At 37.4% G+C, this 13676-nt stretch overlaps 1 protein-coding gene across 2 annotated transcripts in view; it reads right to left on the reverse strand.

Annotated features, from left to right (window-relative positions):
• CCDC198 (coiled-coil domain containing 198) overlaps nt 1–12771 on the reverse strand; it is a 29649-nt gene extending 16878 nt beyond the window's left edge. For both annotated transcript variants that reach the window (XM_020874188.2, XM_020874186.2), the window contains exons 1-2: nt 12364–12771; nt 9397–9479 (exon numbers count right to left, since the gene is read on the reverse strand). In XM_020874188.2, coding sequence (XP_020729847.2) covers nt 9397–9479; nt 12364–12586 — 306 coding nt within the window. In that variant the 5' untranslated portion in view covers nt 12587–12771. The remainder of the gene's footprint in view (nt 1–9396; nt 9480–12363) is intronic.
• Between the last annotated feature and the right edge of the window lie 905 nt (nt 12772–13676).

A 13676-nucleotide genomic window follows, 5' to 3' on the forward strand; every position in this document is an offset into this window, starting at 1 on the left:
TTGGTGGGAGTATAAATTGATGCAGCTGCTGTGGAAGATGGCATGGAGATTCCTTAAAGAACTAGGAATAAAACTACCACATGACCCAACAATCCCACTCCTAGGCATATTCCCTGAGGAAATCAAAATGGAAAAAAACACATGTTTCCCATTGTTCATTGCAGCACTATTTACAATAGCTAGAACATGGGAAGCAACCTAGATGTCCATTGACAGATGAATGGATAAAGAAGTTGTGGTACATATACACAATGGAATATTACTCAGCCATAAAAAGGAATGCATTCAAGTCAGTTCTAATGAGGTGGGTGAACCTAGAACCTATCAGAGTGAAGTGAGTCAGAATGATAAACACCATATTCTAATGCATATATATGGAATCTAGAAAAATGGTACTAAAGAATTTATTTTCAGGGCAGCAGTGGAGAAACAGACATAGAGAATAGACTTATGGACATGGGGAGAGAGGAGGAGAGGGTGAGATGTATGGAAAGAGTAACTTGGAAACTTACATTACCGTATGTAAAATAGATGGCCGATGGAAATTTGCTGTATGGCTCAGGAAACTCAAACCGGGACTCTGCAGTAGTAGTTATCTTTAAGTACTCCTTGTAGGCAATTACTCTGAGGCCTTGAAAAGAACCTAAAGAAGGCCGTTTCTCCACAAAGGGCACTAGATGGCAGCAGCTGACACTGCAAACAGGACCCCTCAGTTAAATCCTTTACTCTTAGCCTGAGAAGCACTGCAGAGCTAAAAGTGCTGGAAAGCTAGCTTCTCCCAACAAACTGGTCAAATGAAACTGCCTCAGAATTCTGGGTTCATATCAGTGTTCTTTTTCCTTGCCTGGAAAGCAAGATGCCTCCCTTTATCATCTTCAGAGAAAATACAATGGGAGGAATTACTGATGAATTGGTAGGATGATGCCTTTTTAAAATTCATGATATAAAAAATGATATGTCTAAAGATTTCTCAAATAAAACAGATGGTCAGGATAATGAGTGGTGGAGTGTCAGCTAGGAGATTCAGGAAAGGAGGTTACATCAAGCATAAGTCGCAGAGTTTGCTGACAAGCTCCAACCTGAGATGGTTGCTTCTGTTTACTTGGAGGAAGACAAAGGTGGCAGGATCAACTGGAAGAAACGGTAAAGTGTGTTTGGTATCATGACTTAAGAATGTGTTCTTTAAGTTTCTAGGAGGAAGGTAAAGTTGTTCAAAGGAGCAAGAAGTCGTCAGGCCAAGGCGGAATTTCTGGTCAAGGCTTTGCAATGAGTTTACATTTCAGTAACATTCTTTGATTCAAATATCTGGCAATGAAAAATAAAACATAAACCAAAAAGATGTGGTCAGGCTTTAATACAAGATAAATACCTCTCTTGATCAGAAAGCAGAACAGAAAACTTGGGGGAAGCTGATTCATAAGCCATTTGGGGCTCCTGTTGGCTGTAAGTTATTTCCATAGAGTAAAGAGACCTAAAAAATGCTTCATATACGAAGGAAACATAGAGCCAGGCTCATGGTTTAAATTCAGAGACTGAGCTATTCTCACCTCTTTACCCAGTCCAAGGGCTGTATCAAAGTGTAAGCCAGATTTGTTTACAGGTGTTCTCAAAAAGTTGAATATAAAGAAGCTAAGATGTTATTCTTTATAGCAATAAATTCAAAAGCTTAGAAAAATGGATAGTTTTCTGGGAAATATAAATTTAGAAAGTTAAATCAGGAAGAAATAAGATAACAAATCAACTAAGAACCATTCTTTTACTAATTAAGTTACTAGAAAAGCTTCTCACTATCCACCAAATTCTAGGTGATCAAAAATGGTTTCACAGGTCTGTTTTTTGTCTTTATTGGAGTAGAGTTGCTATACAATATTGTGTTAGTTTCTGCTGTACAACAGTGAATCAGTTTTGCATGCATATGTGCTTAGTCGCTCAGTCGTGTCTGATTCTTTGCCATCCCATGGACTGTAGCCCGCCTGGCTCCTCTGTCCGTGAGATTTCCCAGACAAGAATACTGGAGTGGGTTGCCATTTCTTCTGCCAGGGGATCTTCTCATCCCAGGGATCGAACACATGTCTCCTGCATTGGCAGGCAAATTCTTCACCACTAAGCCACCAGGGAAGCCTGAATCAGCTATATGTATACAAATATCCCCATCCTCTTGGCCTCCCATCCCTACCTGTATGTCTTCACAGAGCATCGAGCTGAGCTCCATGTGCTCCATATACAACACTAGCTATCTATTTTACACCAGGCCCATTTTATTATTAAGGAATAGATAAGAACTATGTTAAAGCAAATGTTTTAGAGAACAGAAAAGAGGGAAAGATAATCAATTCATTTTGTAAAACTAGTATAACCTTGAGGGAAAAAAGCTGGAAAAATATATAAAGAAATTATAGAACAACTCCACTAATGAAAATATATATAAAAACCCTAAGCATATAAAATTCAGCAATGTATTTCTGTGTGTGTGTGTGTGTGTGTGTATATATATATATATATATATATATATATATATCATGACCAAGTAGGGTTTATATCAGGAATGCAAGCATGGTTCACATCATAAAATCTATTAGTGTAATATATTAGATCAACTGGTTAAAAAGAAAATGCATAAGATCATCTTAGTAGATTATTTAATAATTATTTAATAAAAACAGTAAAATTTAACACTCAGCCCTGGGAAAACTCGCAACATACTAGGAATAAGATAAATGAGAGAAATGTTGGTAATTTAGTAAAAAGTATTGTGCCAGGTATCTTCTATTTATTTCTCCAGATCCACTTATCACATTCTGTTCTCTGCCTGTAAGAGAGTAAGCAGTTTCTCCTGCCTTCTGGCTTCTAATTGGGTCAGCTACTAAAGAACCCTGGTAGGAAATCTGAGAGAAGAAATTCATTTCAATGTATGACAAAAACCACTGCAATGTTGTAAAGTAATTAGCCTCCAACTAATAAAAATAAATGAAAAAAAAAAAAAAAAAAGAAACTGGAGGCAGGATATTTCTTCCTCTGCCTCCCTCCCTGCAAAGTCATATTGGGTTGGCCGTATCCCACCCTCCTCTCAAAGCAGCTTCCTCTACCCCACTCTCCCTTTCTAGGTTCTAGAAGTCCTTTGTGCTAAAGATAGCCACTTCTCAGCAGCCACTAGTGGCTACTGCAACACCCTCTCTGGTTCCCCTTCAGTTCAGTTCAGTCGCTCAGTTGTGTCCGACTCTTTGAGACCCCATGGACCTCCCTGTCCATCACCAACTCCCAGAGTTTACCCAAACTCACGTCCATTGAGTCAGTGATGACATCCAACCCTCTCATCCTTTGTTGTCCCCTTCTCCTCCTGCCCTCAATCTTTCCCAGCACCTGGGTCTTTTCCAGTGAGTCAGCTCTTCACATCAGGTGTCCGAAGTATTGGAGTTTCAGCTTCAACATTAGTCCTTCCCATGAGCACCCAGGACCGATCTCCTTTACGATGGACTGGTTGGATCTCCTTGCAGTCCAAGGGACTCTCTAGAGTCTTCTCCAGTACCCCTTATCCATGCTGTTTTTTGAGTGCTCAGTCACTCGGTCATGTCCAGCTCTTTGCAACCGCATGGACTGTGGCCTGACAGGCTCCTCTGTCAATGGGACTTTTCAGGCAAGAATACTATAGTGGGTTGCCATTTCTTCCTCCAGGGCATCTTCTTGACCCAGGGATCAAACCCACTTCTTATGAATCTTCCACATTGCAAGTGGATTCTTTACTGCTGAGCCACTGGGGAAGCCCTGTTACTTGTAAAGAAACTTCTCTGACTTACCCTAATTTGACCAAACTATCTTTATCCTTTGGGGACTCTGACAAGCACCTATCAAAATTCTATTGCAAATGTATTTAGTTTTAGAACCAGTCTCATTAATGACATGGATAAGGGAAGGTATGTCCATTATTACTGCTTGTGTTCAGCATTGTAAGGGAAGTTTTATTCATTGCAAAAGTCAAGAAAATCTGTATGAGGCACAATTGGGGAGAAAGAGAAAAAATTATTCTTGTTTATAGAAAATGTTGTCTATGTAGAAAGTCAGGAAGAATCTATAGACAATTAGAATTACCAAGGTATTTCCATCAAGTTGTGGAACTCAAAATTTAATATATAAAAATCATTAGCTTTCTTATTCACCAATAATAATATTTTAGAAAATTAAATGGGAAAAATACCTCATTCATAGTAGGATAGAAAAACCAAATGAGATATTTTGATGGACAGTTGTATGTGTCAGCTTGGTTAGGCTACAGTGTACAGTTATTCAAACACTAATCTAGGAGCTCCTGTGAAATTCCTTTGCAGATTTGATTAAAGTCAATAATCAGTTGACTTTAAGTAAAAAAGATTAAGGGGCTTCCCTTGGTAGCTCAGTTAAAAAAACTGCCTGCAGTTCGGGATACCGGGGTTCAATCCCTGGGTCAGGAAGATCCCCTGGAGAAGGAAATGGCAACCCACTCCAGTATTCTAGCTTGGAGAACCCCATGGACAGAGGAGACTGGTGGGTTACAGTCCATGGGGTCACAAGAGTTGGACAAGTCTTAGTGACTAAACTACCAACAACCTTAGAAGATTATTTTAGATAATCCAGATGGACCTGATTCAATCAATTGAAAGGCCTTAAAAGCAAAGCTGAGGTTTTCCTGAAGAAGAGGAAATTCTACCTGTGGACAGAAGCTTCAACTGATGCCCTACAGTTCCAGTTTACCCTTTCTGATAGCCTGTCCTATGATTTAACCTTGCCTTGTCAGTCAGCCTCCAAATCATGTAACCATCCTGTAACTTGTAATAAGTCTTTTGACATATACCTCCTTTTATAGATTCTATTTCTCTGGTTGAACCCTGATACAGATATAGAGAAACAAACCTAAAAATACATCACACAAGGCCCCTGTAGAGAAATGAAACAATATTGAAAGACCTAAAAGAAAATTTGAGTGAATTATTTATACCAAGCTCATGGTTTAAAAAACTCAATATTGTAAATGTGGTTAATTTCCCCCAGATTAATCCATGAATGCATTCCCATCAGAATGCTGAAAAGGTATTTTGTGGAACTTGACATGAAGAACCAAACTTTACATGGAAGAGCAAAGGACTATAAATAGCAAAGACAATTCTGAAGAAGAAAAAGGTAAAGGAACCTGCCACACTAGATATTAAGACTTAGCTGAAAGGTACATAGAAAGAGAAGAATTCCTGTGGATACACAAATAGGCCAGTTCAACAGAAGAGAGAACTCAGAAACAGACTCATTGAGCTGTGGATGTCAGATACATGACAGAAGTAGCATTTCAAATCAATGGTCACAAAGGATGATTCCATAAACAGTTCTGGGACAATAGACATTTTTCAAATGGAAAAAGCATAAGATCAGATTCCAACTTCACACCTGAATTTAATGAATTTAAGATGGATTAGGACCTAAATGTGAAAAGTTAAAGATTATATTTTAGAAATAAAATTATCTTTGTGAATTTGGGGAATTTAAAAATTTCTTTGACAAAATATGAGATAGAAAACAGAGATAAAGATTGAGAAATTTGACAACATCAAACTCTTTGTGTACACACAAACACACACATGCACACAAAATCAAAGGGCAAACCATAGACAGAAGATACTTGCAACACATGTAAGTAACAAAGGACTAGATCTAAAGTATATAAAGAACTCTCGCCTCTCAAAGAAAGAGATTATAGAAAATGGGCAAAGGATTAGAAAAGTTAAGGAGAGAGAATAAGTTTGTGACAAATTATCTAAGACCTCAAACAGTGTAATGAATTATCCAGGTTTATGTCATCTTTCTGTCTTCTCCATTCATTCTTTCAACATTGACTAACGCATACTTATAAATCATCATTTATGTGCTAGCTACTGCTCTAGGCACTTAGATATATAGTGAAGACAACAGACAAAAATCCCTGCCTCTGTGAAGATTATACTCTAGCACTGGGGTGGAATAGGAGGGGATGAGAGGTGGTGGAGAAAAACACACAATGAACCTAATATGTAAGCAAATTCCTTAGTGTGTTAGAGGGAAATAAGTGCTCCAGAGAAAAGACAATGAAGAGTCAAGGGAATCAGGAGTATCAGAGTAAGACCTGCAGTTGTCAACAGGTTGTCATATAAGCCTTAAAGGAAAAGTGAGATTTAAGCAAATCTTTGAGAATCTGCCTGCAATGCAGGAGATCTGGGTTCAATCCCTGAGTCAGGAAGATCTCCTGGAGAAGGGAATGGCAACCACTCCAGTATTCTTGCCTGGAAAATTCTATGGACAGAGGAGCCTGGCTGGCCACAGTCCATGAGTCAAAAAAAGCTGGACATGACTGAGCAACTAACACTTTATTGGACATGAAGGAGTCATCCAAGGAGATCATTTGAGGAAATTCTATATGGGGTAGAGGTGGAGGACCATCTCCACCTTAGGCTGGACCTGAGATGGTTGGATGAGAAGGTGAATCTCTCAGAAAGGTTGGTGATGATCACCTCTTCAACGTGGGGCAGATACATTTGAGTCAGGGCTCCCTGGCAGAGCTTCTCAGATCTCAGCATCTCCGAGTTGGAGAACCTTAGTTTAAGACCTGCTCTTTACTTGAGGAGTTAGATGTTCAGGAAGTGGAGTGTGCCAAATATGAAACTCAAATTATTTAGGTTGCAATTAGATTTGGTTTAATAATTAAAAATACTTTTATAATTTTCTTTGGCAGGGGTTAGGCTATTAATTAGCATGTCATGGGAACCTAGCATTTATTATTCTCTCAAAAATCCATTTGTAGTGGAAAATGTGCTGAGCCTCATTTGTGAAGATAATTATAGTTGATATCTTTGGGAGTGTCTGCCAAGTTCCCGGTGATTTCCCTCTTCTCTGGGAGCTGCCTCTATAATCTACACGGAGTGGCAATTGGTGGGAAAAGGGAGGCTCCCCTGCCCACACTTCTAATGTATGAGCATATTCTCTGGTCATAGCTCATTGGAATAGAGCTAGAATCACGAGCAAAGCTGAGCCAATAATATTTTTAAAATCTCCCAGGAATTTGGAATTAGAGCCAAGAGGGCCAGACTAGTTTGTCTGTTTGACTAGAACTATGAGATGCAAATTCAATGTGGCCAAATTTCACCAAATAGTCTTGAGGACTAGAGAAAGTCGACCTGCAAGGAGAGAGAAAGCAGATACACAGAGAGAAAGTTCTTCTGCCTTTCAGGTTCTAAGACATAGCTCTTCCCTGAAGTCTAGGTGCCTCCCAACTTTTGAGTTCATTAACAAACTGCTATATCATTATATATTATCACATTGGTTGCTTTGGCTATTCCATTTAACCTCCAATACAGTGATGCTACAGATATGAAATAGTAGGGAGATCACTTTGATTTTTTTTTCCCAGTAGGAATGTGTTGTGTGTGCTAATTCACTTCAGTTGTATCTGACTCTTTGCAACCCCATGGACTGTAGACTGCCCCTGGGGTTCTCCAGATAAGAATACTGGAGTGGGTTGCCATTTCCATCTCCAGGGCATCTTCCCAACCCAGGGGTCGAACTCACGTCTCTAATGTCTCCTGCATTCACAGGCAGGTTCTTCACCACTACTGCCACTTGGGAAGTCTCACAGGATAATGGGTTTCATTCATTCATCTATCTACTAATTCATTTATTCATAAACTTTCAAGGGATACATACTGTGTTAGTGACTTAAGATATAAGACTGAATGAGATGTAGTTTTTATGCTCAAATAATTCGTTTTGATTCTTCATTTTTAAGGTGGTTGGTTGGGATATGGGGATGTAGTCTTTGACTCTGAAATAGCAAATTTCTCTTTTTGAGTTTGATTGACTTGAGAAAGTCAAAGCCTGACTTTAGCTTATTTACGGTTGATATATATATAAAAGGACTCTGTGAACTATAAACTCCTACACAAATATTTTTCACTGTTTATAGTAATAATATTCTTTTTGAGTTATTCAGCTTAGAGGCTTCACAGGAACATATAAAATGAGCTTCTTTGAAAGGAGGCCTTTGATTTATAATGATTTAGAAACAAAATATAAGTTTTAAAATTGCCACTTTAGGTAGAGATATGCTCAAAATGTTAAAAATTATATATCAACTTGATAGAATTGCACTTTATTTTCCATTGACTAAACAATATTTTTAGGTTTTTAATTTTGGGGAAAGATCCTCCTTTTAAAAGATATAATCACTCAAATAATTGTGAGCTTCTGGAGAAGACAGGTAAATAAAAACCAACTTAAATAGAAATAATCCCCAACAAATGAGCTCGGATACCCCTAGGATTAGTCCAGAGACCGGACTGAGTTGTGTGGCAGGTGGGGTTTGATTCCAGTTCCATTTTTCAAATATCAGTGATAGATCCTGCCCACAAGAGAGCTCCAAACCCTGCTTTTAGCTGATGCTCACTTCAAAGGACCCATTCAGATGGATCTCTTTCCCCTTCTAGGATGAGGGTTCTTAAAATTTATAGGTCTCTACAGGGAATTCATTAAATATTTATTAAGGTGAATGCATTTAAAACTGCTTTGCTGCCTTGAAATCAGTGTGTTAACGTCGCTTCAGTCGTGTCTGACTCTTTGTGACCCTATGGACTATAGCCTGCCAGCCTCCTCTGTCCATGGGATTCTCCAGGCAAGAATACTGGAGTGGGTTGCCATGCCCTCCTCCAGGGGATCTTTTGGACCCAGAGATCTAACCTATGTCTCTCACATCTCCTGCATTGGCAGGCAGGTTCTTTACCGCTAGTGCCACCTAGGAAGCCTTAAATTCAGTGTTCTCAACTTCATTAACCAAACATTTCAAATGATGAAAGGTTAGGGATAGAAGGACTGTAGAGATCATCTATGCCAATGGTTAAGAGCACAGGCTCTGGAGGCCTGGTTGATATGTGGCCCCTGCTGTCCTTGGGTGAGTTATTTAACTCTCTGAAGCACATGTATAAAACAAGGATAATACTTCCTTTCTCATTGAGGGGTATGAGAATTAAATGAATGATAAAGATCATTGTTGCCTAGAGTGTAACAGACTTGTATAGGTGGAAATTAGATAGTTATAGTAGTTGCTACTGTTACATGTTACCATGATTGCCCTACATCATTCAATTAATCAGTGCAAGATTCAGATCCTTTGTGTCCCTTGATACCTATATCTTTGGTACTATACCCGCTTCCATTGGTGGTGGTCTTAAAAGTGAAATCACTACAAAAGGAAATCCTAAAGAAATATGGTTTGCACTGACAGCATTCTCTTTAATAACATTCTCATTAGCTTAGTTATTGTCAATATCCCTCTTATATGATTATAGTTAAAAAGGGATATTACCATTAAATCCAAGAAATTCCTTACAAAGCCTTTTAAATGCATCTTACTTGAAGTCTTCGGGGTGGATGCCTTTTAATAATACTTGTTTCTTGCTGTTCCAGTGGGAAATCAAAATACATGGCCCTCGGCCCTTGAAGGGTTGGAGAGAAACAAAAACAAACCATTAAAAGCAATTTCCTATGACATTAAATTGATCATTAGTTATTAGACTTTGTTAACACCTTTTTGTATCTTCAGTTCTGTATATCTAACCAATAGGTTGAATGTGAAGATGAAAGACATAAAGCAGGGGCCCCACATAATGGCAAATGATAAAATATTAGCCTAGACTCAGGATTTAATTTCTGCTTTCCTCACTTCCTCCCCAATTAATATTTAGAGGAATAATTATACAATTAACAATGTATTACTGACTGGAAATGTTATTCAGACATAGAATTTGGCTTGGAAAATAGAAACATTGATTTGTTTTAATTTCATGAAATCCCTCCCAAATAAATAGAAATCAGAAAAAAAGTAACTTTAAGAAGTAAAAATAAGAGAGGGAGGTGGGAGGGGGGACCGGGACGGGGAATACATGTAAATCCATGGCTAATTCATTTCAATGTATGACAAAAACCACTGCAATGTTGTAAAGTAATTAGCCTCCAACTAATAAAAATAAATGGAAAAAAAAAAAGAAGTGAAAATAAGTTCTCTTTTCAGGTATAATAGATTAATAGATGGATAGGTATTAGGTGATAAAGAAATGGAACTTGAGTGTGTAATAGGAATATGCAATGTTTATCATTGAATATTCTCAATTAAATAATCCACTCCCCTACTGCAAGTAGGGAAATGAATTCCTACAAGTTGTCACTCTAATACAACATATCAATATTATTCTTGATAAAATAACACAGGGCTACAGTGTTAAGGAACCAGAGAAGTTCATTAGGAAACAGAGAAGTTCAGGAGATCCATATGGATTTCATTTTTCAGTTTGATTAGCCTGGGCCCTTGGGACTACTACCATAACCAATGCTATGTGAATGACCTCCTTGTCCTTTCCTCATAACAATCTGGATGCATTCTGATTTTGATTGTTGTGCAGACTATCCTGTAGTCCCATTTTGCATTTTAAATGGAAAAATTCCTGGGTAATTATGTGTTTCTATCCTTAAACCATTTGAATGATCACCTAAAGAATATCTCTATGATCTTTTCTTTCAAGAATGCTAGTATATCAAGCAAGACTCAAAACATGTTGGATGTAAACATGTAAATATTGTCAGCAAACTATATTTCAGCAATGTGACTACACCTTATTTTTATGCTATGATTGGGGCAATATCACCCTATTATTTAATTTGCTTCTCCTGAAGTGGTATAGGCGTCTGTTACTTTTACCTTTGACTTACAGGTGAAGAAAACTGATGAAGCATAAAGTCATACTATCTGGTATTTGGTGAAGCTGGGGTTAGAATGTGGGTCTCTTGAAGATAATGTTCAGAATGCTTACCATTCCACTGTTATTTATTTTTAATGTGATTTTGTGATTTCAAAAATAAGAACATTTCCCAGTTAGACTCTAGCACATTAGAATCAGCTTTTACCCTTTGGTTATCAAAATCTTAAAACTCTAGATGGAAGGTTTAGATAAAAAAATGAATATTTCAATGAGACTAAGAGGAATATTCCTACTAACATGCTTAGGAAGTCCAACAACAACAACAACAAAAGGCTATATAGAACCAGTCAAAGGTTATCAGTTCTATAGAAAGTAGCCATGAAGATCATTCTAGGTAAGACTTACTAGGTACTAAAAAGGAAAGCATATATATATTTATGTGTACACACACACACAGAATATATATATTCTGGCCAATAATGGAAACTTACTTGTGTTAATAATATAGAATTTGAAGAAAAGAAAAAAAATAATGTACATATATGTGTATGTGTGTGTATATATCACATATACATACATATATATATATATATATATATATATATGCATGTATCTCTTCCCAGGTTAGAATGTCTAAGTATCATCTGTTTAAGTATCATCATGATTGTCATAAAATAGTTTATATCTTGTAAAATGCCACAGGAGAATTTATAGCCCCTTCTGGCTTGGACCTTCCAATCACAATGGGAAAAATTCTCATAGTTCTGCAGATGATCATGAAGAATAAGGGGTTGGGGAGAGGGTGCCCCATCCACTCATCTGTATTGCAATAAATGAATTCAGTGGTTTCCAAATGCACATCAGGATGGATTCACTCCTACAGCACTGCTTTCAAAACAACAAAGCCTGATGCATGAAATGTTACTGGAGAGATTGATTTACATTTAAAATCCAACTGACATGCATGATTATCATAATCATCACATTTTTATCTATGGAATTTGTTTGATTTTTTGTTTTTGTGGTAAAAGACACATAAAACATACTCTTTTGATCATATTTAACTATATTTATACAAACCATATTTATGCAGTTCAGTACATTCACATTGTTGTGCAACTCTCACCATCATCCATCTCCCAAATTTTTCACTTTCCCAAACTGAAACTCTGTCCCCTTTAAACACTAATTCCCCATTCCCCCCTCTCCCCTTGGACCCTAGCATCTACCAATGTATTTTCTGACTATAAATTTGACTATTCTCATAGTCATCTCGTTTAAGTGGAATGAAACAGTATTTGTCACATCTAAGGTCTATTGGAAAAGAATTTTAATTGCCTGGCAAAGCTAGGTATAAATATCAAAAGGACTATAAACCAAGCTGACACAAAATGATTATTTCCTTCTCGTGTGGAATGATGAAAAGCCCTGAGTTCCCAGTTCACACACCTATTCTAATGTGCTCAGAATACTTAAAATAGACAAACATTATCTCCTGTTGAAAAATGTTCCTTTATATTTCAATAATTAAGAAACTTCATAGATTATAGAGGTAGACAGGTTAATCTATCAGTAGCTCTCCTTTGCCCACACCCACAAATTTCTTGCTGGGTTTTACATTTACCTTCAGAATATCTTCCATACCAGGTCTCTCGTAGAGGCGGCAACTGCCCTTCTAAAGCTTTATTCTGGTCCTGCAGTCTTGCAAATGAATATAAACTGTTTTTTTCCAGATTCTGAGTGAATGCAAAGTCCGCAGGGCCAGCCAAGGGAGTCTCTTCCTCTTTGTTTTGCAAAGGTACTACCTTGGTCACCCTTGGGTGAGGCTTAGAGTGACTCAGGCCCATTTCACATTAAAGACACTCCGTAAAACCATGAGGTTAGTGGTTTGAGGCCTTTAAACTGGCTTATTTTAATCAAGGAACTTCTGAAGTTAGCCCAGCTCCAAAGTATTTCTTCCCTTCATGACATCTGTGTAGCTTTATTTCACTTCACACTAACCCTTGGCCACTTCCTGGGAGGTTGGTTTCTATGGAGACTTCCCTTCAACTCCTACTTGGCCATTTCAGACCCAAAGAATCCAGTTAAACATTGACTTGGTTATGCTACTTTCTGAAACACTCAGTGGTAGGAAGAGAAACCACTATTGATCATTAAACAAATCTCTAACACCAGGAAGGCCATTAACAGAAATGGAGAGCAGAGGTTCAAAGACATTCAATTTGACCCTTTCATTGTGCATACCTTTAGCCATCATCTGTAAGCATTACCAACTGAGACGAGCTAAGTCACCTTTGGAAATGTTGGGAGCTAATCACCTAGGGCTTTGTTAATCTTTAATTTTAATTGAAGAATTTATCTTCCAAATAGGAAACAGCAGAATAGCTAAAATGATTTTTCTGTCAATGGTTTGAATTGCCTTTGAAGGAGATGAATATATTACAAAAGGGTTGGGAGACAATAGCACTTAAATCCTGGGAATGAAGGGACAAACTTCTTGAATAAATAGTTCAGGCAAAAGACAAAGATATATTGTAAACAACAATGATAACAAGCAAACTCAAAGATAGCCTATTTGTTTTCTTTAAAAAAATTAAAAAAAAAAAAAAGACTGAAGATAAATGTGCTGAAATGTTGAGTAGTGAATTTTGAATGATGGGATTATGCGTGATTTTTATTTTATTCTTTCTTTATATGTAGAAGCAGAACTCACTTTCAGGTTCTAACTGTCCATGAGCACAGATTACTTATGTTTTTATCCCATCCCTACAGGGATACAGAGAAGTTCAAAGGTATGTATTTTTTTACTTTTGCAAAATTCATTTGCTAAGTGGCTAACATAGGTTTGGAAATTCTTATAAGCCAATAGAGTTCATTGAAAAAGAAATCTGAGTTTAATTTTCTCCCTTTGTGTTTTATACACAAACTTCTCTGTGG

This window comes from Odocoileus virginianus, chromosome 6 (assembly GCF_023699985.2).
Source record: "Odocoileus virginianus isolate 20LAN1187 ecotype Illinois chromosome 6, Ovbor_1.2, whole genome shotgun sequence".
Classification (NCBI taxonomy): domain Eukaryota; kingdom Metazoa; phylum Chordata; class Mammalia; order Artiodactyla; family Cervidae; genus Odocoileus; species Odocoileus virginianus.